The sequence below is a fragment of the Molothrus ater genome, chromosome 19 (assembly GCF_012460135.2).
Source record: "Molothrus ater isolate BHLD 08-10-18 breed brown headed cowbird chromosome 19, BPBGC_Mater_1.1, whole genome shotgun sequence".
NCBI classification, from domain to species: domain Eukaryota; kingdom Metazoa; phylum Chordata; class Aves; order Passeriformes; family Icteridae; genus Molothrus; species Molothrus ater.
In genome coordinates, this window is record NC_050496.2 from 12,178,242 (window position 1) to 12,201,639 (window position 23,398).

Sequence of the window (23,398 nt, forward strand, 5' to 3'; positions counted from 1 at the left end):
GTGCTGTGCCAGTTCTGTGCCTGCCTGTGCTGTGCCTGCCTGTGCCAGCTCTGTGCCAGTGCTGTGCCTGCCTGTGCCAGTTCTGTGCCTGGATGTGCCAGCTCTGTGCCAGCTCTGTGCCTGCCTGTGCCAGTGCTGTGCCTGCCTGTGCCAGTGCTGTGCCAGTTCTGTGCCTGCCTGTGCCAGTTCTGTGCCTGCCTGTGCCAGTGCTGTGCCTGCCTGTGCCAGTGCTGTGCCAGTGCTGTGCCTGCCTGTAACAGTGCTGTGCCAGTTCTGTGCCTGCCTGTGCCAGTGCTGTGCCTGCCTGTGCCAGTTCTGTGCCTGCCTGTGCCAGTGCTGTGCCAGCTCTGTGCCAGCTCTGTGCCTGCCTGTGCCAGTTCTGTGCCAGTTCTGTGCCTGGATGTGCCAGCTCTGTGCCAGCTCTGTGACTGCCTGTGCCAGTTCTGTGCCAGTTCTGTGCCTGGATGTGCCAGCTCTGTGCCAGCTCTGTGACTGCCTGTGCCAGTTCTGTGCCAGTTCTGTGCCAGCTCTGTGCCAGTTCTGTGCCTGCCTGTGCCAGTTCTGTGCCAGTTCTGTGCCAGCTCTGTGCCAGCTCTGTGCCAGCTCTGTGCCTGGATGTGCCAGCTCTGTGCCAATTCTGTGCCTGCCTGGGCTGCTGCCCCTCCCAGGCAGCCCTGAGTGTGTCAGTGCCCAGCCCAGACAAGCCAGGGCTGCTCCCAAGCCCCCAGAGGATGAGTTTGGGTATTACACATTCCTCTCTCCGTCTCTGAGTATGGAAATGGCCCTGAAAGTCAAGTTCTGGCTGCTCCCAAGAGCAGCCCAGAGGTGAGTGTGACATTATGGCACAGGGGAGAAGCTGGGAGAGGAGGGAAGGAAATCAATACTGGGAGCAAACAAACTCCAGTAAAACTCCTGAGCTCTGCAGCTTCAAAATGCATCCTCAGTTTTGTGAGGCAGTGCTGGACACAGCTGGGCTTGGCAGCAGATGACTCTGAGGGCTCTCGTCTGTCTCCACGGGGACCTGCTCCACTTAGCTCTTTTGAAGTGGCTACATTCATTTCTCTCTCCACAAACAGATCTGTCCTTCTCTGCTGCCCAGGCTGCTGGGAAGGTGGAAGGCAAAGAAAACAGGCCCCAGACTGCTTCAGTCCACAAGGGAAAGAAAAGGCCAAGGGGAAAAATCCCCGATCCTAAAGAGAAGAGATTGCAAAGTTTCCCCAGTCCTGCTCTGGCAAATGGAAGCACCCAGCTCTCCGAGCTGTCCCAGCAGTGTCAGACACTGAAAATCCTCGCTGGGCATTGAGCCCTGTGCAGAATGAGGCACAGGCAGCAGAGGCTCTGTCCTGGCACAGTGCAGGTGGAAGGGAAGGCAGGACAGCGGCACTGAGGGAGCTCCAGCCCAGCAGCCTCCCTGCCCAGGGGCATTCCCAGCTCCCAGGAGCCAGATCCTGAATCCAGGGCTGGGAACCACCCCCCAGCAGCCAGCACAGCTGCTGTTTGCTGGCACAGAGCTGCAGAGTGACTCAAAGGGCAACTTGTCAGCACTGCTGGGCCCTGCAGAGCCAGGCCCTGCCCCTCACAGCAGCCCCTGCTGCCACCTTGGAAATGCCAGGCTCTGCCATTGGCACAGCAGCTCTGATTCCTGCAGCTCCTCATCAGTCCCGGCAGTGCCCCAGCGAGGCAGAGCCTCACCCACAGCCCCTGAGGCACAGGGGAGGGGCTGGGGGAGCAACACACACCAGGCAGCCCCAGGAAATGCAGTGAAGAGCTGAAAGGGCTGTGTCAGGCTCCTGGGATGAACACATCAGCTCAGAAATGAGAACTGTCAGCTTTTAAGGTCAGGATGAATGATGATGGTCATCTCATGCGACCTCCTGCACAGCATGGGCCAGGCAGCCTCCTCCAGCACCTCCTCATCAATCCCAGCAAGGGCTGATTGAGCCACAGCACAGCCAGGGAAAGCTGCAGCCTTGATTAGAAATACTCAAGTGACAGAGAATTGGAGCAGTAGCACCTGGTGGGGTCTGGGAAGGAGGAACACCCACTCCTGGAATGCTGCAAAACCTCCTTTAATATCCTAAACCTCCCTTAATATCCCAAAACCTCCTTTAGCATCCTAAAACCTCCTGAAATATCCCAAAACATCTGTTAACATCCTAAAACCTCCTTTAACATCCTAAAACTTTCCTTAATATCCCAAAACTTCCTTTAACATCCTAAAACTTCCTGTAATGTCCTAAAACCTCCCTTAATATCCTAAAACCTCCTCTAACATCCTAAAACTTCCCAAAACCTCCTTCAACATCCTAGAACCTCCTTTAATATCCTAAAACCTCCCTTAATATCCCAAAACCTCCTATAACACCCTACAAACTCCTGTAATGTCCTAGAACAGATTTCAGGCTTACACAAACTGGTTTCCTGGCTTCATGCCACGTGTGGCTGGATGCCAATGCTCCTTTTTACACCCTTTTCTGCCCAGCTTTCCCAACATTCCAAGCAGGCCAATGTCTCACTGTGCTGCCCTTCTGCACGTGCCAGATTTAGAGCACACGTCCCTCTGGCACCTCCTGACCCGCAATGAACAGGGAAGAGCAGGAGCCAAAACAGGAGCTGGGGCTAAAGGAGGTCACAGGTGCCACCCCCAAAGCTGCACCAAGGCTGATTTTCAGCTTTCCCCCCGCCCCAGACAGCTCAGTGGCACCCACCTCGTGTGGTTGGCAGCATGTCTGACAGCCCCTGCCAGGCTGTCACCATCTCTGGGTTCTTCTCCAGGTCTGCAAAGTTCTTCCACACTCTGATGGCACCATCGTCTGGGGGAGCACAGAGGAAGAACACAAAGCAAAGTCACTGCTGCTCCTGCAGCTCCTTGTGCACCAGGAAGAAGAGGAGAAGCAGAGCTGGAGTGACACAGACCCCAAAGCCCAGAGTGTCACTCGAACACTTTCTGTTGGGGTTATTTTCCCTCTCGAATTTACATCCACAGAACCTAAGGCTTTGTTCTGCTGGAGCTGTTCTGGAAGAGCTTTTCTCCTCCCTTGAACAACACCTGACATTCAGTGTCTCTCCATTTCCTTGACATTCATTTTCTGCAGGATTCATCTCTGGATTGGAGCCGAGGGCCACACAAGTACCCACTCAACACAGAACAGCCCCACAGAGGCAGCAGCATCAAAGCCCAGCCCATCAGCAGCAAATCTTTCAAGAACATTGTGTATTTTTTTCAATTTGCTCCCCATCTGTGAAACTTTTGTGCTAGGAATCAATAAATTGAAAGAAATATGTCCTAAAGGCTCTCTCAGCTCCCTTTCCCCCTCCCTTAATTCCAGCCAGCCTGTGCAGTTGAGCAGGGAGCTGGAGAAGCTGCTGAAAACACTCTGAGTGCCAGCTCTGGAATGGTTCCTTGGGAGAGGAGCAGATCTGACTCACAGCTCTGCAGAGCAGAGACTTGGCAAGATCTCCTCATGCAGCCCCTGCCCAGGTGAGACAGGGACTGGAGGGAAACTCAGAACCACCGGAGGGGTTTGGTGCTGAGGCTGAGCCCTGCCTGCTCTGCATGAACACAGCACAAGGAACACAAGTGCAGCTCCTGGGCTTTGCTGCTGCACAGTTTCAGCTCTGGGCAGCAGCTTTCCCCAGCTGAAATCACCTTTCCCCAGCTGAAATCACCTTTCCCCAGCTGAAATCACCTTTCCCCAGCTGAAATCACCTTTCCCCAGGTGTGCCACAGGAGGGGGTGACCACAACGCAGTGACAAGCAGAGACTCAGGTGGGAATGGTTTCAGCAGGTTTTGGACTGCTCAGCCCTTGGAAAGTCTGCGTGAGAGGTTTCAGCACTGCCAGGAAGATCCTGCAAGTCTGAGCCTGGAAATGCTCCTGAGCTGAGAGCAGGAGGTCAGTGCAGGGCTGTCACTGTGGTATCTTCTGAAAAATCCCTTCACCAGGATTTCTTCTCCTGGGAAGCTGGGAAGCTTCAGCTTCTCCATGTTTTGTTCCTCTGGAATGTGCTGTAGAGGGTGCTTACCAACAGGTGCATCTTTGATTAGCTCCATGTAAATTGTTTTTAATTAATGACCAATCCCAGTTCCAGCTGTGTTGGCCTCTCTGCTCAGTCACAAGATTTTTATTATCGTTCTTTTCTTAGCCTTCTGATGCCTCCTTTCTCTTTCTTTAGTATAGTTTTAGTATAATATATAATATAATATAATATAATATAATATAATATAATATAATATAATATAATATAATATAATATAATATAATATAATATAATATAATATAATATAATATAATATAATATCAGCCTTCTAAGAACTTAGAGTCAATTCTTCTCTCTCACCTCGTCCTGGAGACCCACAGCAGTTAACAGCCCCACATGGGGGGAGGATTGGGCTGGGGGCAGTCCAAGGAGGACAGAACAGATTGCAGAGCAGCCCAGCTGGGCTGGCAGTGTTGCCAGCCCCCAGTGGGACACGGTGTGCTGCACAGAGTGTCCCTCACCTGTGGCAGTGAGCAGCAGGGAGCAGTCCTGCCCGTTCAGGTACTCCATGGCCGTGATCCGCGTGTACCGGGGGTTCCCGTTGTGGAAGTAGTCCAGCTTCTCCCCCTTCTCCCAGTCCCAAAAGCTGTGGGAGGAACAAACACTGAGCCTCCAGCTCCAGAGAGGCACTCCTCACCCAGTCTGGGATCTCTCCTTTGCACTTGGGCGTAGTTGGATTAATAACACGTCATGGAATCGTGGAATGGTTTGGATTGCAACGACCTCAGAGCCCACCCAGTGCCACCCCTGCCATGGCAGGGACACCCCAGCTGTCCCAGGGTGTCCAATCCCCAATGTCCAACCTGGCCTTGGGCACTGCCAGGATCCAGGGGCAGCTCTGGGCACCTGTGCCAGGTCCTGCCCACCCTCCCAGGGCAGGATCTCACCACCTCCAACTGCTGAGAGAGAGCCAGGACAGGGGCACAGCTGTCCCTGATGTGACCCCCACCCTCACCAGATGCTGCCCCCTGTCCCCAGCCCTCACCAGATGCTGTCCCTGCCATGCCCCATGTCCCCAGCCCTGACCAGATGCTGTCCCTGCCATGCCCCCTGTCCCCAGCCCTGACCAGATGCTGCCCCCTGTCCCCAGCCCTCACCAGATGCTGTCCTTGTCAGCCACAGCGATGCAGGGGGTGAAGGGGTGGAACTTCACCACGGAGGGCACTCCAGGGTTCCTGTTGAGGAAGATCTGATCGTCCAGCCGGGAGATGCCTGGGGGACAGCACCAGCTCAGCTCACACCTGATGGCCCCAGGGATGGGTCTGCAGAGCCCCAGCTCCCAGGGCCACCAGGAACCCACCCCAGCCCTTCCAGGAGTTTCTCAGACCCCCCAGCTGTCCCAGCTCTTGAGGTACAAACCAAGACCTGTGGTGACAAACCCTTCATCCTCTTTGGCAAGCAAGGAGAACAAGCCCAGCCACACCCAGGGAAATGCCAGTTTGTGTTGAGGGAAAAACCAACACTATTCAAAATACAAAATAGGAAAATGCCTTTTTTTTCACTTTAAAATACAGCATTTCACTGTAGCTTGTGGATTATTTATTTAACCTTCCATTTGAGTCCCCTTAAATTTTAGGTTAATTTGCAAATGAAAAATGCATTTTCCATGGAGACCTTAAAATGATGGGTAAAGACTTTTCCCATCTTGTCTTCAGAGCAGTTTGCTATTCACAAACAGTGCTGGGACCCCAGCACTGCTGGGTTCTGGCACTCTCTGAATTCATCACACAAACCCCTAAACCCAGGAGACATCCATTCAACCCGAGTTTGTTTTAGAATGCATCCATTGAATCTAATTTTCATTAAAAGCTTGTAAGTCTATTTTAATTCTTTTTAATATTTCACGTTTTCATTATTTTTTTAATGAACAGTGGCATTTCAGTCACTCAGGTCAAGCAACCAAATATGAACACTGTCTAGAAAGAGATTTAACTTCTCCAGGCAAGCATGAAAAATCCCCTTCTTTGTATTCCACCAGCTCTCCCAGGCCATCTCCTGGGCTCCAGGATCATTTCTGCATTTCTCTGGTTGATGATACTCTGCAGTTTCCTGGTGTGAAGCTCCACACTGCACTCACAGGAGCAGCCTCCCAGTGACAGGGCTGAGCCCTGGGCACTCTTCCTTCAGCACACTGGGATTTCCAGCCCTGTGTGCCTCCAGAAGCGTCCCTGGGAGGAGCAGCCCCCAGCCCTGCTCCTGGGAATGCCTTGGGGAGGACACCAGGAGCTCCTGGAACTGAGGCTCCCCAGCCTCTGCTGCTCAGGGCAGGGAAAATCTGAGGAATGCAAATTCCTCAGGAAGCTTCATTAGGCTTCACTTTACCCGAATAAATTCCTGTGCTGAGAGAATTCCAGCCCAAAGCTGCCTCAGAGAGCCCCAGAGATTCAGCCCCAGGTCCCTGGGGAGCCCCTGCTGACACAGCACAGACCTGGGGCACGTTGGGAGCAGCACACACACAAACACCCCAAATAAAATGGGGTGCAAGGAGTAAACCAGCACTCACAGAGCTCAGCAGAGCAGGGAGGGTGAGATACCTCCCTGAGGTGCCTCCTGAGCTGGGGGCACAGGTCCAGCAGCTCCACACCCTGCCATGACCACGTCTGTCCCACAAACCCTGAGCCTACAGCTCTGGATCTGACCCTCCAGCACTGCACCCTCCACCCCCTTAAAAGCAGAGGCTGAGCTGGTGAGACCACAGCCAGCAGGTGAGAGCAGAGAGGTGGGGCAGCAGCAGGGAGCACCTGCAGGAGCTGGGAAACACCTGCAGTAGGTGGGAAACACCTGCAGGAGCTGGGGAACACCTGGAGCACCAGGGAAACACCTGCAGGAGCAGGGAACACCTACAGGAGCAGGGGAACACCTGCAGCAGCAGGAAACACCTGCAGGAACTGGGAAACACCTGCAGGAGCAGCTGGGGAACACCTGCAGAACCAGAGAACACCTGCAGCAGCAGCTGGGGAACACCTGCAGGAGCAGTTGGAGAACACCTGCAGGAGCAGAGAACACCTGCAGGAGCAGCTGGGGAACACCTGCAGGAGCAGTTGGAGAACACCTGCAGGAGCAGAGAACACCTGCAGGAGCAGTTGGAGAACACCTGCAGGAGCAGCAGGGAAACACCTGCAGGAGCAGTTGGGGAACACCTGCAGGAGCAGGGAACACCTGCAGGAGCAGCTGGGGAACACCTGCAGGAGCAGGGAACACCTGCAGGAGCAGTTGGGGAACACCTGCAGGAGCAGAGAACACCTGCAGGAGCAGAGAACACCTGCAGGAGCAGCTGGGGAACACCTGCAGCAGCAGCACCTGCCCTGCCCTCAGCAGCCCCTCAGGCTGCAGGGAGCCATCACTAATTGGGCCCAGGGCTAACTGGGGTTCCAGAGCCCACGCTGAGCAGGCAGCACTCACCCTTCTGGATGATCTTCTGCGCCTGCTTGCGCACGCGCGCGTTGCGCAGGAAGCGCCACTCCCGTTCCTTGCGGATCTGGCTCTCCAGGTCGTGCTCCTCAGGGATCTGCCAGGACAGGGACAAACACACGGGAGCAGTGACCCCCGGGACTGGCTGAGTGACGCCACAGTCCCTCCTGTCCCCCCTGAGCGCTGCAGCTCTGATCTGGGTACAGCACCACAGATTCCTCTCTCTGCTCTCCCCAGCATCACACAGCCAGCCCGAGATCAAAGAGGGAGCCCAGCCCTGCACGGCCAGCTCAGAACACACTGGAATCTTTCTCTTCCTGCTAATCAAGGGCTGCTGGCTGAGCAGGGCATGGCCACATTCCTAAATCCCCGGGATGTTCAGGTTCCCACCACCACTTACCAGGAACAGCCCTGTTCTGGTTCCCTGGTCTGAAAACCATGCCCCTGTGTCACCTGGCTTTGATTATACACAAAATTCCCCCTGCAATTGGAGAGTGGCCCTGCAGTCCCAGCCACCCTGAGCCATTTGATGATATTTATTCACACCCCACAGCTCCAGGTTTCAGCACTCCATGGCTCCCCTACAAAACCTGTGCTCCAGGCACGAGGCCAGCCCCAGTGCTGCTCCTACCATGGCATTTCCCACCTTACTCAGCCTCAAAAGGAATAAACTCCTGAGATCTCACCCCAAACCATGGCAGGAGCTATATATGAGGTGGTTTTCATGCTTAAAAAATGATCCAAGACTCCCCTGCTCCAGAAGCATCCTTGGATCAATTCAGGAGCTGAGCCACAGGGTTCTGATCCAGCTTCCTTTGGTGCTGCTTGCTCCAAAGGAGTAACTCTTTGGGAAGGAAGACAAATTCCCCATAAAAAAATCCCTGTTTTCCCTGAATAAGAAAGTCCTGAAATTATCTGTCACTATTACAAACACTGCCTTCAAACAATGCTATCCTTTGGAAAACTGCTGTTGCTAAGTTGGACTTCTGCTTCTGTAAAATAAATAAAAAATAAGAAGCCCACCCTCCACCTTTGCTCTTGGCAAAGAAAAAAGCACTTTATTTCAGCACAACACCTATTAGACAAGCAATGACAAACGACCCCTAATGAAAAGCAGTAAACAAACCTGAGCTAAAATACATCAAAGGAATTTGAGAGGGGAGAGATGACACCTACACCTTAATGAAAATCCAGCTTCTCTGGGAATAAATTAAAGCAAGCCCAAGGAAGAGCCCTTGGCCCAGCAGGTGAAGGCTGTCCTGGCCCCCACACCCACCCACCTGTGTGGCTCTGGGCAAAATCCTGCCAGGAGGGAGGGAGGATCCATGGAAACACCTCTGGCCGCGCTCCAGCTGCAGGATGGGGACCATGACAGACCCTTCCAGGGCTTCCCCCAGGCAGGGACCAGCAGCTGAACCCTCCCAGCAGAGTTTTCCTTCTGTGAGCTCAGTGGGTGCCAGGAGGGGAGCAAGGAGCCCTTGGCACAAGCTGCAGAGGCCAATCCAGCCCTGCCTGGTCCCCAGCCCTGCAGCAGTGCAGGATCCCCCTCCTCTCCCCGGACCCAGGGCCAAGGCACAGCGCAGCAGCCCCGGCAGGGATTGATCAGGGAGGGCTGCTTATGTAATTCTCACCTTCCAGGATCCTTCCCAGCTCCTGCCTGCATGTTCTGCCAGCCCTGCGAACAACAGATGCTGGCTCTGCTCTCCCTGCCTCAGGACTTCCTGACAGCTGGCACCGAGGCTTTCCTGCACCCCGTGGCTCCCAGAACAGCCCTGAGCCACCAGGGGCTGCAGGAACAGGAAAAGCTTCTGCAGAGCCCAGGGCTGGGCAGGGACCTGCTTCTCCTGGCACAGGGAGAATTTCCAGGGCAGCTTTTTCTCTCTCCGTTTATTTGATTAGATAATCAATAAATCAAACCTGGAGTGATGGCTTGAAACGCAGCCCCTGATTTACACTGGAAATTAATCCCCCAGTCTTTCCAGTGAAAGCATTCTCAGGGCAAGGTCCATGAAGCAAAACTAAATTCATCAATTAAATATGACTAAGATGCACTCACAGTCATTTTATGTTTATTCATTACAGGAACAGTTGTCTTGTCTTTCCCTGTTTATGAAGGCAGGCAGCAGCTCCAAAGGAACGGCTGGAATGAAGCATCAATGTCATTTCTCCATCAGTACTTGGTACACTTCACTCTCTGCCTTTTTCATGAGGCTGAAGCTCCCAAAAGGCAGCAGCCACCAGCCAGGACTGTTCCCTGTTGCTGCAGGAACAGGGACTCCATGGAAACTCAGGCACACCCGAGCTGTCACTCCTCACCTCCAGCCAAGAAACCCCAGAGCAAGTTCTCACAGAGAGACTTCTCCAGTCCATGCACACAGAGCCGCCAGTGCAGCCCCAAAGTCAGCTACAATCCCCTGTCAGGACAGGGCAACACCTGCAGAAAATTCCCTCTCCTTGGCCTTCCAAAGCTGCTTTGCAGAAGTACCAGGGAGATCAATGCTCTCCCTCGTGCGATTAGAAAACACAGATTTTGTTCTCTTCAAGCTTCACCCAGGAACCCACCAGCTGGAATTCCCAGCTCAGGGAGCTCCTCCAGAGCCAGGGCTGTGCCCTGCTCCTCTCCCTGGGACACACAGAGCAGAAAATCCCCCTTCCCCTGTCTCCTCTCCCTGGCTGCTGTGAGTTAGTACGGGGATGCTCCACGTTTTTTATTGCCTCTCCTCAAGCACTTTAGTCTATTTAATGTGCAGGAAGCAGTAGTAAAGCCACTCCCCCGCAGAGCTCCCCATGTCCCCGCTGCCCCTGCCCGTGCCTGGCTGCCTAATCTGATTTATTTTATCAATAAAGACCCCCCTCTTCCCTGGGAAGAGGTTTTCTTAGGGAGCAGACAAATTATTTTAATAAGAACGAAGAGCTCAAACATCATCTTGCTCTGGGCTGGGTTGAATCAGGGCTCTGAAGCTCATCTTGGGGAGAAAAAGCCCTGGTGGAAGCCTGGCCAGGGCAGCCCCACAGCCCAGACGTGCCCTGAGGAATTACTGGGTGGTTTCAGCAGAGAGGGAATTTCACAGCAGCTCAGGAAGCGTCAGGCAATGCTTGGCTGGCGATTCCCTCTGGAAATCAAGAGCCTGCCCTGCTCCGATAGCCTGAAGCTCGGGCAATTATCTCAGCCCAGCACCTGAACGCTCCGTGGTGGTGGCTCAGCCCCCTCCCGAGGAGGCAGCACTAAAACCATTCCCTCATTATCTCTGCAGCAGTGCCGGGACACGAACATCCCTGTGGAGAGGCTTTAATGGAGCCTGGCACCGTCCCTGCCGGGCATGGCATCCCCTCCAAGAGATGCAGCTCAAAGTCCTGACACCTTTGGGCTTCCTGAGACTCCCAGAGCACCTGGAAGTTGCCTTTAATGAGGGAGATTTACTGCTCCTTCTGTTTCATACTTGAACCTGAAACCTGAGCTTTGGCTAAAACATTCTGGGAATTTACCAGCTAAAACATTCTGGGAACTTAACAGCTTCTCTTTCCAGTCACTGATATCTTTGCCCATCCCTTAAGAGCTCTGGTTTGAGTTTTTCCTGGAACAAGGTTTCAGTTTCTCTCTCACTTCACACAGAGACAATTTAGTTACCCAAACAAATCACTTCTGAAGAGACCTGGATGTAAATTTGTCATTACCACCCTTATTCTTTGCTGTAACGCAACTCCTTACATTTTTTTAGACTTTAAACCCCAACAATAATGCTCCCCAAGCCTCCCCCAGGCACTCTGGGCATGCAGCCACTCTCACTCTCTCCTGTGTGAGCTAAAGAGCTCCCAAACCCCACCCGAGTGGGGCAGAGGGTCTGTCCTGCCCCAGGGCAGCCTCCCCCACCACCTCTCTGCCTCTTTCACCACAGCCAGGTCAGCAAGAAAGCAGCACCTCTCATTCTCCAGCCTCTCACTGCCCTTTCTGGGGAAAAGGGCATTCATTATTCCATTTATTTACTTTAAAAACCAATTCATTTTAGCTATAATGCAGTTTTCTATATGCAGAGAAGCACAGCATTTCAGATGGAACAACTCTGCAGTGCAAGCAGGCAAAACTGGGGGGTCTGACACAGAACCTCTCCTCATTCCTACGTTTTCTGTGGGCTGTGCTCCATGGGGAGCTGATCTTGCCCCCGGGCCCTGCCCGTCCGACCCTCAGCGACCCTTGTGATCCCTCTTGAGAGGAATGGCAGATTTCTCTTTCCAAACCAGCTGTGGGTCTGCTGGGAGATAAAACCAGCACCGGGAGATAAAAGAAACAATGGGAAAGGATTGCACTGATTGATGAATGGAAAAAGATATTTGCTTTTACAAATAAACTTTAGGTTTGCTGATAAATGAAATTAGACATTGAAAGATGAAGAAACAACTGGGAAGAAAAACCCCTAAATTCCACAGGAATTAAAAATGAAGAGGGAGGGTTGTACATTAGAGGGAAATCTCTGGTATCAGGTGTATTGGGAAGTCTGAACCTCTCAAGTACCTCAGAAATGGGGAAAGAGAGAAGGGAAATGCAGCTGGGAAATTGGGATAAAAAGGAGCCTCCGTCCTCCAAAAATTGGAGAGACCCCAGGGGAATGGCCCATGGCCTCTGCCTTTATTGGAATAAAGTCAAAGGACTCCTCTGTCTCCTGTTTGGACATAAACCTCTGGTGTTTGTGGATTAACTTTGCTGACACTCTGGTCACTCTCACTGACAGGAGCAGCACGATGGAAGGAGATCCACTCCTCTGCCTCCCCAGGAAGGGAAGGGAGGCAGGGCAGGGCCCAGCCCAGCAGGGTTACCTTCATCCACTCCTCTGCCTCCCCAGGAAGGGAAGGGAGGCAGGGCAGGGCTGGCAGGCTCAGCCCAGCCCAGCAGGGTTACCTTCATCACGGGCTGGGCGAAGTACTTGGCGCTCCAGTCGCAGAACCCCGTCTGCACCGCGGCCGAGATGAAGCTCTTGTGTCCCACGGCATCATCAGCATCATCAGCTGTCTGTGGGGAGGGGACAGGGCTCAGCCCCTGCAGGGACACCCCAGGGACACCCCCCTGCCCCAGCCAGGCACCAAACCCTCAAACACACTGCCCAGGACAGGGAACTCTGCACACTCAGCTCTGGGATCAGGGTTATGGTCACTCCTTGGAAAGGTGCCCGTTCCCTCTGCAGGGATCTGAGCTGGAGCAGCCCCAAGGCACCTCAGGGAGGTCCCAGCAGCAGTTCTGTCCCAGGGATGGGGTGTGGGAAGCAGTGAGGATGACTCAGGATCCAGACACAGCTGGTGCCAAGGTGGATGAGTGTCTGTTACACAGCACAGGACACCCCAAGGGAAAAGGGAAAAGCTGCTCCACTCCCTCAGGTTTCAGCTTTCAGAAATACAATCCTGGTGCTGCCAAACCACAGAGAAGGGAAGGTGTTGCTGCTGCTGGGGCTTGTGATCACAGCTGTCCCTTGTCCCTGCTCTGCCAGGGCTGGAGAGCAGCCCTGAGGGTCAGGGATCTGACTCTGGGGTGTCACTCAGGCACACAAATGTTCACAGAGCAGTAAGCCATGGACTCTGATTAGACACATTGCTTAGTGGCAGAAGTGAATAATGCCCTATCAAAAGCTGTAAAACGCAATTTATCCTGAAGAAAATAAATTAATCAATTTTTATTTGGCTGCTTAGAGGCAGCCAACCTGGATTAGCAGCAGCTGGAAGCAAACGAGGGATGCACAGAAATAAACCACAACCAACAGAAAGTGGGACAAACCCCAGTGGGGAGAAGCTGTCAGAGCAGTTCTCCTTACCTGCTCTGGGCCTTTGTCAAACATTTTCCTTGTCCTGGGGAACTGGTGGGAGTGGGGGGTGTACTGCACGCCCACGTTGGTGACGCTGGGGCGCGCGGCCGCCAGCTCCCGGCTCACCGCTGGCTTGGGCACCTCGTTGGTCAGGCTGGAGCTGCTGGTGCTCGTGGTTGGAGGGGACCCTCTGAGGGACAGAGCAGGGGACAGGCTTTGGGTACTGCAGCACATGAGATTTGCTGTGCATTATGTCATTTTCACTTTGTTTCCTTCTCACGAGATTTGTGTTTCGCTGTGGCGCCTCCTCTGCAGAAACATCACAGTTCCCACGTCCCCTCAAAGGCCAAACCCACCCCAAACCAAGAGTGAACTCTGACTGTGCCAACTCCACACTGAGGGGATGAACCTCAACGTTCTGGCAATCTGTGATGCCTGACCTAAGTCACCCTGACCAGGGACTGAAGCTTCAAACCATTTGAATTTAAACTGGGCCCTCTGTTGGGATCTCACTGGTGCACACTGGGTAAGGGACCAGCAGATCTAACGTGTGGTGTTTTCTCTTGGAGAGTTGTTTTGGGAAATAATCCCATTTTCAGCCCTCAGCTTTGCCCCCAGCACTCTCTGTTTCCCTGCAGCTCAGGCAGGGTGATTTGTCCATCAGTTAACCCCAGCTTTTATCAGCTCAAAGTGCAGCAGGCACAGCTCAGACATCACTGGGAATTTGGGCAGCACAGCTCAGGAAAGGTAAAAGCAGCCAAGCAGCAGCTCTTCCTTTCAGTTCACGTGGATACCCAGTGGGCTTGTTACTCTTTGCCCTAAAGGAAAACAGGAAGAAACTCCCACCTTTCCCCAGAGCTTTCCTTCCTGGACACCTCACCCCTGCTGCCAGCCCCATTCCCTGTCCCTGGGCAGCTCCCCGGGATGGGGCTGGGCAGGGAACCCCCAGCCCACCCACAGAAGGTGCTGGAAGGCCGAGCTGCACTTACCCCACTTGGTGGATGTGCATCCCCTTGTTGGTGGGGCTGGCAGGGGCAGACTGGGTCAGCGAGGAGGTGTCCAGGATGCGCTGGGGGCGAGCGTTGACCGTGGCCTGGGGAGAACACAGGGAGCCTGAGCAGCTGGCACGGCCTGGCACGGCCAGCCAGGGCAGAGAGAGAGCTCTCTGTGGCTGGGGGGCAGAACAAAGCCCCCAGGCTGCCCCCAGCACCAGCTGCTTCCACTGCTGGCTCGGGCAGGAACACTCACCCCAGAGTGCCTGCGCTGCCTGCAGGGAGATGGCTGCAGCCAGGACCCGCCCTGCACCCCAAACACGGGGCAGGGACACAGCCTGGGCCCCCCTCAGTGCCCCCCACAGCCACCAGCCTGTCCCTCACACCGCAGGACTGAGTCCTGCAGCTCCCACCATGACCATAAAGCACATTCTGAGCCTGGAGCAAAGGGGGCTCAGGGGGATCTGGCTCTGCACAGCCCCCTGACAGGAGGGAGCAGCTGGGTTCTGCTCCCAGGGGACAACAGGACAAGAGGAAATGGCCTCAAGTTGTGCCAGGGGAGGGTCAGGTTGGATATTGGAGAAAATTCCTTCCCTGGAAGGGCTGTCCAGCCCTGGCACAGCTGCCCAGGGCAGTGCTGGAGTCCCCAGCCCTGGAGGGATGCAACAGCCACGTGGATGTGGCACCTGGGGACATGGGTCAGTGCTGGCCCTGGCAGTGCTGGGGGAATGGTTGGACTGGATGGGCTCAGAGGGTTTTTCCAGCCTAAATGATTCTGTGATTCAGCTTCAAGCCTTCCATTAAAAACACCTGGACAAAGCAGCCTGGGCTGAAGCAAACTTCCCTCTTAAGACTTTTTGATTTCAGCAAGTCTCTAGAGGCCCACACTGAACCCTGGGCCCTTGCTGTTTGTTTTGGTGCTCACAAAAAGCAGGGCTGGGCGTTTTCCAAGGCTCAGGCCGGGAAGGAGAACTGCACCATTCCCATCTGCATCATCACCATGAATGGCAGGGCAGGCACAGCCTGGGAGAGGCCCAGCAGTGCCTAATGAGCCTGGGGAACAGAGCAGCAGCAGTTTCCTGCAGGAAGGCTGCACGCCTGGGCTGCCCACACACCGGCTGCTCACACCCAGCACAGCCCCTGAGCCCTGCTGGAGGAACAGATCCACAGCCCTGGCTCCAGGAAAAACCTGAGCAGGACACTCTGCTCTCCTTTGATAACAGCAATCACACAACACTGGGCTTGGAAGGGACCTCTGCAGATCACCCAGGTCAAACCTCCTGCCAGGGCAGGGCCACCTGGAGCAAGTGGCACAGGAACGTGTCCAGGGGCTTTGGATGTCTCCAGAGGGGCTGGCTTGGATGGGACAGTCAGAAGAGATTCTCCCCTGGGAGGGTGGGCAGGCCCTGGCACAGGGTGCCCGGAGCAGCTGGGGCTGCCCCTGGATCCCTGGCAGTGCCCAAGGCCAGGCTGGACAGGGCTTGGGGCACCCTGGGACAGTGGGGGAGTCCCTGCCCATGGGATGGGCTTTAAGGTCCCTTCCCACCCAAGCCATTCCATGGTTCTGCAATCTTTAGTCCCCCAGCACTCTCCAGATGTGGAAGCCCATGGAGAGTTTGCCCAGCTGTTCCCACTGAAGCCCCCAGCCCCAGCCAGGTCCCCCAGACCTGAGCTGGGTTCTGCTCAGCTCTGCCAATGGAAGAAAACCTCAGCTGGCCCAGCTCCAAAATAAAGCCTCTCCTTCCCTGAATTTTACAGTAATTAAACCAAAATATGAAACCCCTGGAACATTCAAGTGTTTTACATCACCTGAGGCAGTATTTTTGTTTAAGTAAGAAAAACAATTTTTGTTTGCATTCACTGGTAAAATTCAGCCCCTGAGTGGGCAGTGCTTGCACACACCGGGGAGGAGCAGTGCCCACGTCCAGAGCTCCCTTCCACATCCAGCAAGCTCCAGCAGCACGAAGGAGAGGTCTCAGGACACAGTTAGCAAGGATTTAATTGTCACTGATTTGCATCAGACACTGGCCAGCTCCTGCCTGAGCTCCCACAGAGCCCCGAGCTCTCATGGTCCCACGGCACCGCTCACAGCACAGCCAGAACGGGAGCAGGAATGGCCAGGGCAGGATCTGAGCCTCACAGCCCGCTGTGCTGGGCAGCTCACAGCCTGTTTGCTGTGTTTTGGGGTTTGGTTTTCATCACAAAGCCTCGTTAGAAGCCACCCAAGGCAGGTGGTGCTGGCCAAAGCAAAGCCCCCACATGCGCAGCACGACCCCAGGAGCGACGCTTCCCTTAGGGGACTCTGGGCTAAGGCAAAGGAGAACAAACCATGTTGTTCCCTGAAGCATCCCCAGATCCAGCCCTTGTCAATGGGAATGCTTCCTGTTTTCCAAGGCTGTTGGAAGAGCCGTTGCCTTGGGAAGCAGGGGCAGAGCAGCTGGCCCAGCCGTGCAGGGTGAGATGCAGAGTCCCAGTGCCTGAGCTCTGGGGCTCAGGTCAGCACAGCACAGCCAGGCCCACGCTTGTTAGAGACAGCACAGAACCCCCCATCAGCACTCCCTAGGGATGTGACAGCAGAATGATCACTGCTCCTGCTGGCACAGCAGCGTGGACACCAATGCTGGTACTGATCCACCTCTCCCCTGGCCAGGGACCAACTCCTGAGAACACATTTCAGTCAGGAAAAGCAGATCTGCTTCCCCTTTACGTCCCTTTTAACAGTAGGAGCAACATCTCATTTTGCAAAGAGCCTTCCAAACACAGAACTGAAATAGTTTCATGCATCTAGAGCAGAGAGAGGGAAATCTTCCACCTTTTCCTTTCCTTGCCCTCATTTGGCATCTCCAGCCTGTCATTTGTTGTACCCATCTCTCCAGGGAAGGGCTGAGCTTGCTGCCCCCACTGCCAAGAGAATCCTCTGTCCCAAACCCAGCCCTTACCACTCACTGGCACGTGCACTTTGAACAAACCAGGGTTCAAGTCAGTAACTATTGTCTCGAGAGAAACAGTGATTTCCAAGCAGAGATCTCTGAGGCGTTAAGATGGCAGTGCACAATGCTGGCATCTCTTACTGCAGCTCCAGCTCCACAGCCCTGGGCTGAGGATCTGGGGTTATTCCCTGGAAAGGCCCAGTAAGAGAGTTCCCATTGCAATGGCTCATGGTCTGGATGTTTGGGAGGCCAGAAAGGGTCACCCAGAGCTTTCTGTGCCCAGCCAGGGGACGCACAGGGTGAGAAGATGTCCTGGGGTGGCCTGGCCCAGGCAGGGAGCAGCTGCTGCCCCAGGGTGGCCCCTCCAGGGACATCTTGTCACCCCCAGGATGAGATGGGATGAGGATGGAGGTTTAGGCACCCAGCCTGGGCTGGGGTGAGGAGTGGCAGGGGTCTGCATGCTGACTCACATGTACTAGTTCACCTGGGTTGGAGAGCCGTTGTGGCTTCAGTCTGCAGGCCAGTCCCACTTGCATTATCTAAATCAGTTTGCAAAGGGATAATTTAATGAAGGATACTTAAGGTTTATCCCAGGGACTGATCTAGACCTCATTTATACCCTAAACCAAGCCCGGGCCCTCCCCCATTTATTCATTTTACCTGGTCAGAGTTCAGAGCAGAGTTTTTCACCGTGAAGCATTAAAAGCTCCTTCTGCAAAAGGCAGAGCCCTCCAACGGACCCATCCAGGTCAGTCTGCCTAAGCCTTGCCTAAGCATGAGAAAATCCACATCCAAACAGCTGGCAGGCACAGGTGAGCAGGGCCAGGCACTTACCTTGTAGGCAATGCTGTTGAGAACCTTCATGGCCAGGTCAGACACGTCGGGGTAGGGGTCAGCAGCCAGGTGAAGCAGCACCCTCCAAATTTGGGTATAAACACTGTTGAAACTCACACCTAGAAAAACAAAAACCACAACAAACCCCAAAGCCCTGCAGCACATGACAATCCATCAACTCCAATTCTTTGATCTGATGTGAGAAAATTCATTAGAACTCCGAACAACCTGATGGCATCTCAGGGAACATCAAGAGAGGAGCTCAAAAACATCCCACACGGGCATTTTGCCTCCCTTTTGCCTGGCTGTGAACTCTGCAAGGGCTTGTGAAATCAAAGTGGGAGGAAGCAAAATAAATTAAAGACTCCCTAAATCATCTCCAGTCAAACTCCTGCTTTTCCAGGCTCCTGAAGCAAATCACCTGGAAAGGCCAAGTGGATAATGTCTGAAATACTGAATGGGGTAAACCCACAGTTACTGCCCTATACTGTTGTGGTTATTTTTATTAAATTGTCCAGGGGTTTGCACACTCTACAAGTTTACTAAATGTTTAAAGCAAAGCTTTAGGAGTTGAGCCCTCAGGAAGCAGCGAGTCCAGCTCAGTCTTTCCTATTGACATTTGTATCAATTCCTCCAATTTGTTATTTAATGAGCACATCAGCTGTTCGGTATTTCGGCAGAAGGGACTGACAGATTCAAAGTACAAATCAAATTAATAAGCATTTGCAACAACTGACAAAATCCTGTGAACATTTTATTTTGCTGCTTTTGGGGGAGAATTTGTTGTTCTGCCTCCGAGCCCTGCCAGTGCCTGATCGTGCAACGCCCCGGCTGGGAGTGCAGCCATTTGGACAATGTTAAAGTGGTTGCACTAACAACAAAAAAGAGCTAAAATAGAGATTTCAGATGAGTCACAATCAGTGCTAAATGACAGATCAAGCTGTTACTGCTTTTCCTCCTGTGCTTCTGGAGGCATCTAAATATAAAGTTGGGAGGAAAGGGCCCCTTGGTCACCAGGCAGCTCCTCACCTGGCAGAGCTACACCTGGTCCCCAGAGCAGCACAGCAGGCTGGGGCAGAGCAGGTCTGAGCTCCAGGAGGCTGCAGGCTGCCCTTGGGCTGAAAGGGGAACCTTCCTCTGCCCCAAGTGCCCAGAGTGGGACAGATCACTGCAAAGGGCCAAGGCAGCCCCCATGACCCAGCTCCTCCCTCTCACCCCCCTGCAGAGGGTCTCTGTCCCACCTGGCATCCAAAGGATGTTCCAAGTGATGTCTGCTGAAATTTGCACCTGGGACTCTCACAAGGGAGCACCTGGACCGTGCTGTTTGTGTGCTGGAGGTGTCCCATGCAGAGCCTGCAGTGATCCCAACCTTCCCAGGGCAGGCCAGGGACAAACCAGAGAATCCCACAGAGCTTGGGCTGGGGGGACCCTAAAGCCTGTTTCACACCTTCCACCACCCCAGGTTATCCCAGCCTGGCCTTGGACACTGCCAGGGATCCAGGGGCACCCACAGCTTCTCTGGGCACCCTGTGCCAGGGCCTTACACCCTCACAGAGAAGGATTTCTCCCCAGTATGCCAGGTAACCCTTCCCTCTGGCCGTGGGAAGCCATTCCCCCTTGTCCTGGCACTCCAGGCCCCTGTGTAAATCCCCTCCCCAGTTCTCCTGGAGCCCCTTCAGGCACTGGCAAGGCTGTAAAACCTCTAACAATGTAAATTGTCATAAGGCTGTAAATTGTAAAGGCCATAAATGTATATTTAGGTAATATTGTATAATATTTATATAATACAATAAAATTGCAAAGGCTGTAAATATATAACAATGTTAAATCCTGGAAGCTTCTATTACCAAGGAAAGAAAAACTGGAGGGGGAAGGATAAAGAACAAGAAGGGAGAGAGGCAAAGTGCTACAAGGTGTGGGAGGAAAAAAGGCTCAGCTCGTGAAGCAGCAGCCAGGTAATGTCTGAGGTGTGCCCAGAGCTGTGCCCAGAGCTCTGCCTCCCACACTCCAGCCTGTTACATAAGGGCCAGTGGGAAATCTGGATGCCTTCAATTCTTTAAAGCCCTTGAAAGAGAGTAAAAGGAAAAGGGAGAGGAGGAAGAGTGAGGGGGGCACCCAGCTGATTTCCCAGGGGCCCTGGTAACCACCTCAATCACAGAGCAAGAAACCCAACGGCATTTTTTATACATCTAAGTGTCAGGGAAAAACCAAACTTTAAGCAGAACTGTGCCAGTGCAATTCCCCCTTCACCTGGCAGCCTTTGAGGAGAACACAGGGAATTTCTCCAAAGGCACCTGGGGCTCAGGGCTGCTGCTTCCAGAGCTGCTCTTTCAGCTGCCACCGCCCCACTGTCCGAGCAGGAGTGACACTTCTGACACTGCTCCCTGCCAGATCCTGGGCTCCAGTCCCTGGGAAAGGGAGCAGCAGAGGTGGCAGGAGGAACAGCAGCTCCATTTCACCTTTAGGGCTCCAGAGCCCAATCTGTCCCTGAGATGCAAACCAGGAGCTGAGCAGGGCTGGGCACTGATGGAAGCAGACAGCTCTGTAATTATCACTGACTCCCAGCCAGTTCAGTGCCCCTTGCAGGGTGGACTCGTGTTTACAAAACCATCCCTCCCTGCTAAGAATGGCAAAAATGAATTGCCTGAGTTGGATTTTCCCTGCACACATGGGGGTCAGCTCACCTGTGAGCCCTGAGGACAGGCTGGGCTCCAGCAGCTCCAGGGAGAGCACAGTGCATGCAAACCCCACTGCCGGTGGCTTTATTTATTCCCTTTGGTTTGCCAGCCTGGGACAGGGTTTCTTTCCAACCCCCTGTAAAAATCACTGCAGTGTTTTGAAGCCCCAGAGATGGGGCAGCTCCACCTCCCACCAGCAAAGCCAGACCAAGGCTGCTCCCCTGGCCCCAGGCCAGCTCCTGGGGAGGGACAGGAATGGAACCCTCACAGAGCACACAGGCAGTGCTGTGCAGGGAAATGCATCTGAAATACCCCAGGCTGAACAGCCCTGAGGATCTGGGGAGCTGCTTCCCCTCAGTGCCAACCACAGCAGCTCAGTGTGCCTGCCAAGAACCCTCCTCCTGCCAGGAGTGACACAGAGGGACCCTGGGTGAAGGGGACACCCCAGATCCCCACAGCAGCTCAGTGTGCCTGCCATGAACCCTCCTCCTGCCAGGAGGGACCCCGGGTGAAGGGGACACCCCAAATCCCCACAGCAGCTCAGTGTGCCTGCCATGAACCCTCCTCCTGCCAGGAGGGACCCCAGGTGAAGGGGACACCCCAGATCCCCCCAGCCGCCCAAGCTCTGCTCCCTGCAGGCACAGCCCAGCCCCTGAGCCCCCCTGAGCTCACCCTGAGCCCTGGGCAGAGCTGCAGCTCCCCGTGCTCCACAGGAGCAGCTCAGCAGAAGGAATTCCTCAGGGCAGGCACCCCTGGCAGCACCAGCAGGGACACAGCCCCCTCCGAGCAGCCCCTGCAGCAAGTTCCCATTCCCAAAGCCCACCCAGATCCCTGGGTTTTGCTGCTGTGCCTGTTCCCAGTGTGCTGCACACACTGCTGGCTGACCCGCTCCTCCTCATTATCTCGGTGCATTAGCCCAGAGTAGGAGGCTCCCCTGCCCCAACTCTCTCTGTTTCCTGCACCTCAGTGTCCACCTCCACCCCTGCTCTCCTCATCCTCATCCTCATCCTCGCTGCAGCAACCTCCGCCCTCACTGGCACTCTGAGGCACATCCTGGCAAGTGGCAAACAGCTCTCCACCCCCAGCCTCTCCTGCTGGAGGAGACAACAATTCCCCAGCATTTCATGGCTCCAAGATTTATTTTCCTCCTTCTTTGATCACTCCTTAAGATAATCTTTCCAGCCAAGCTCTCTGTGGGACAAAGGCTTTCATGGTGCAGTTTGGATATGAATAATCAGCCTCGAGGTATGCAAACCCCCATCTTAATTCCATCCCTTTTCCTATCTTAAAACTGAACATTTCCAGGACACCAAGATTAATGAGTGGCTGCATGGAAAAGCAGCAAGGCTCAGCTTCCCTTCCAAAATGATGTCTTTGTTGACTAACCACAAACTGCCTCTTGCCAGCTGGAAAAGTGGGCCAGAAATAAATGTCTCTCCTGGTGCTGGCCTGTCTGGCCAAGGAGCAGCTGCCAGAGAACACAGAGCTCGGCTCAGAGCGTGTGTGGTGGCCATTGGGGAGCCATAATGGGCACATTTGGCCCACAGCTAGCTAAGGAACTGCTTGTAAAATGGGACAAGGAGGAATGGAGAGGTTCTCCTCAAGTTTTTGGGAAGAAGTCCATTGTGTGGTGCCTCAGTGCCCGTGTAGAGACTGATCCAGAACAACCACTCCCGTGCCAAGTTCCTAAAGCTGCCAGAGAGGAGCAAAGAGCTGAGCTTCAGCAGGTTGTGGCTGCCCCTGGATCCCTGGAAGGGCCCAGGGCCAGCTTGGACAGGGCTTGGAACACGGTGGAAGGTGTCCCTGCCCATGGCAGGGGTGGCACTGGATGGGCTTTAGGGTCCCTCCCAACCTAAACCATTCTGGAATTCTGTGATCAGTGAATCAGCTTAGGACAGGAATGCAGAGCACAGGACACAAACCGGGGCTGAGAATTTCTCCCTTCCCTCTTGCAGACCAGATTTCTGCTCCACTTGGAGTCTCCCCACGTGCCCCAAACACCTTTTCCATTGCTGTGGCCATCTCAGATGCCTTGCTGCAGAGCCAGAGCCCCATCTCCTGTCTCAGAAGACAAGAGCAGAGCATGCACTCCTCCAGGCACAGGGCTCTGCTGCCCTGCACCGCAGCCCAAGGCCCCAGGAGCAGGGTTAGCCTGGGCTGCAGAGCTCTGGGGGTGCCTGGGGCTGCTGGCACCTCTCCTGGGGAGCAGGAGACAGGGCTGGAGGATGCTGATGCTTCAGAAGGAGTGAGAAAAGCCTGGCTTGCAGCGGGCAAACGGGAAGGTAATGGGATTCTGTGCGAGTCATGAATTTTAAACACTTCTCTAAGCTCCAGCTGGGTCTGAGCTCTTTGATGGATCAGGAATGAAGGAGGCCTTGGAGAGCTGCTCTCCCTTTCCAAAGTTCCCCTCACCACCTCCAGCTCCTCTCCAGAGCCTTTTCCAGCTGTGCTGCACAGCTCTGGTGAGACACACACCAGCCATCAAGCACACGCCAGTGGCAATGGGAAAACTCCAGTCCTAGCTCAAGATGGAGAGAAATTTCCTAACATCCCTGCCATGCTTCAGAAGATCCAATGTCATTACTGATAATCAAAAGCAAATTAACTGATCAAGTTCCTAATGAACTCATGATTTTAAACTGCCACAGGGGCTCAGTAATTACAATCCCTGAATCTTTCAGCTGGGGAGAGTCAAATCACCATTAATTCTCCTAGAAAACAGAGC

The 23,398-nt window shown here is 54.1% G+C and overlaps 1 protein-coding gene across 4 annotated transcripts in view; it reads right to left on the minus strand.

Moving 5' to 3' along the window:
• RPTOR (regulatory associated protein of MTOR complex 1) overlaps window positions 1-23,398 on the minus strand; it is a 111,585-nt gene that overhangs the window by 20,295 nt on the left and 67,892 nt on the right. For 2 of the 4 annotated variants that reach the window (XM_036394510.2, XM_036394509.2), the window contains exons 21-29: window positions 17,996-18,114; window positions 17,632-17,700; window positions 14,229-14,332; window positions 13,249-13,429; window positions 12,345-12,455; window positions 7,442-7,547; window positions 5,137-5,251; window positions 4,501-4,625; window positions 2,709-2,813 (exon numbers count right to left, since the gene is read on the minus strand). In XM_036394510.2, coding sequence (XP_036250403.1) covers window positions 2,709-2,813; window positions 4,501-4,625; window positions 5,137-5,251; window positions 7,442-7,547; window positions 12,345-12,455; window positions 13,249-13,429; window positions 14,229-14,332; window positions 17,632-17,700; window positions 17,996-18,114 — 1,035 coding nt within the window. The remainder of the gene's footprint in view (window positions 1-2,708; window positions 2,814-4,500; window positions 4,626-5,136; window positions 5,252-7,441; window positions 7,548-12,344; window positions 12,456-13,248; window positions 13,430-14,228; window positions 14,333-17,631; window positions 17,701-17,995; window positions 18,115-23,398) is intronic. The other 2 variants (XM_036394512.2, XM_036394511.2) reach the window with 1 other exon arrangement.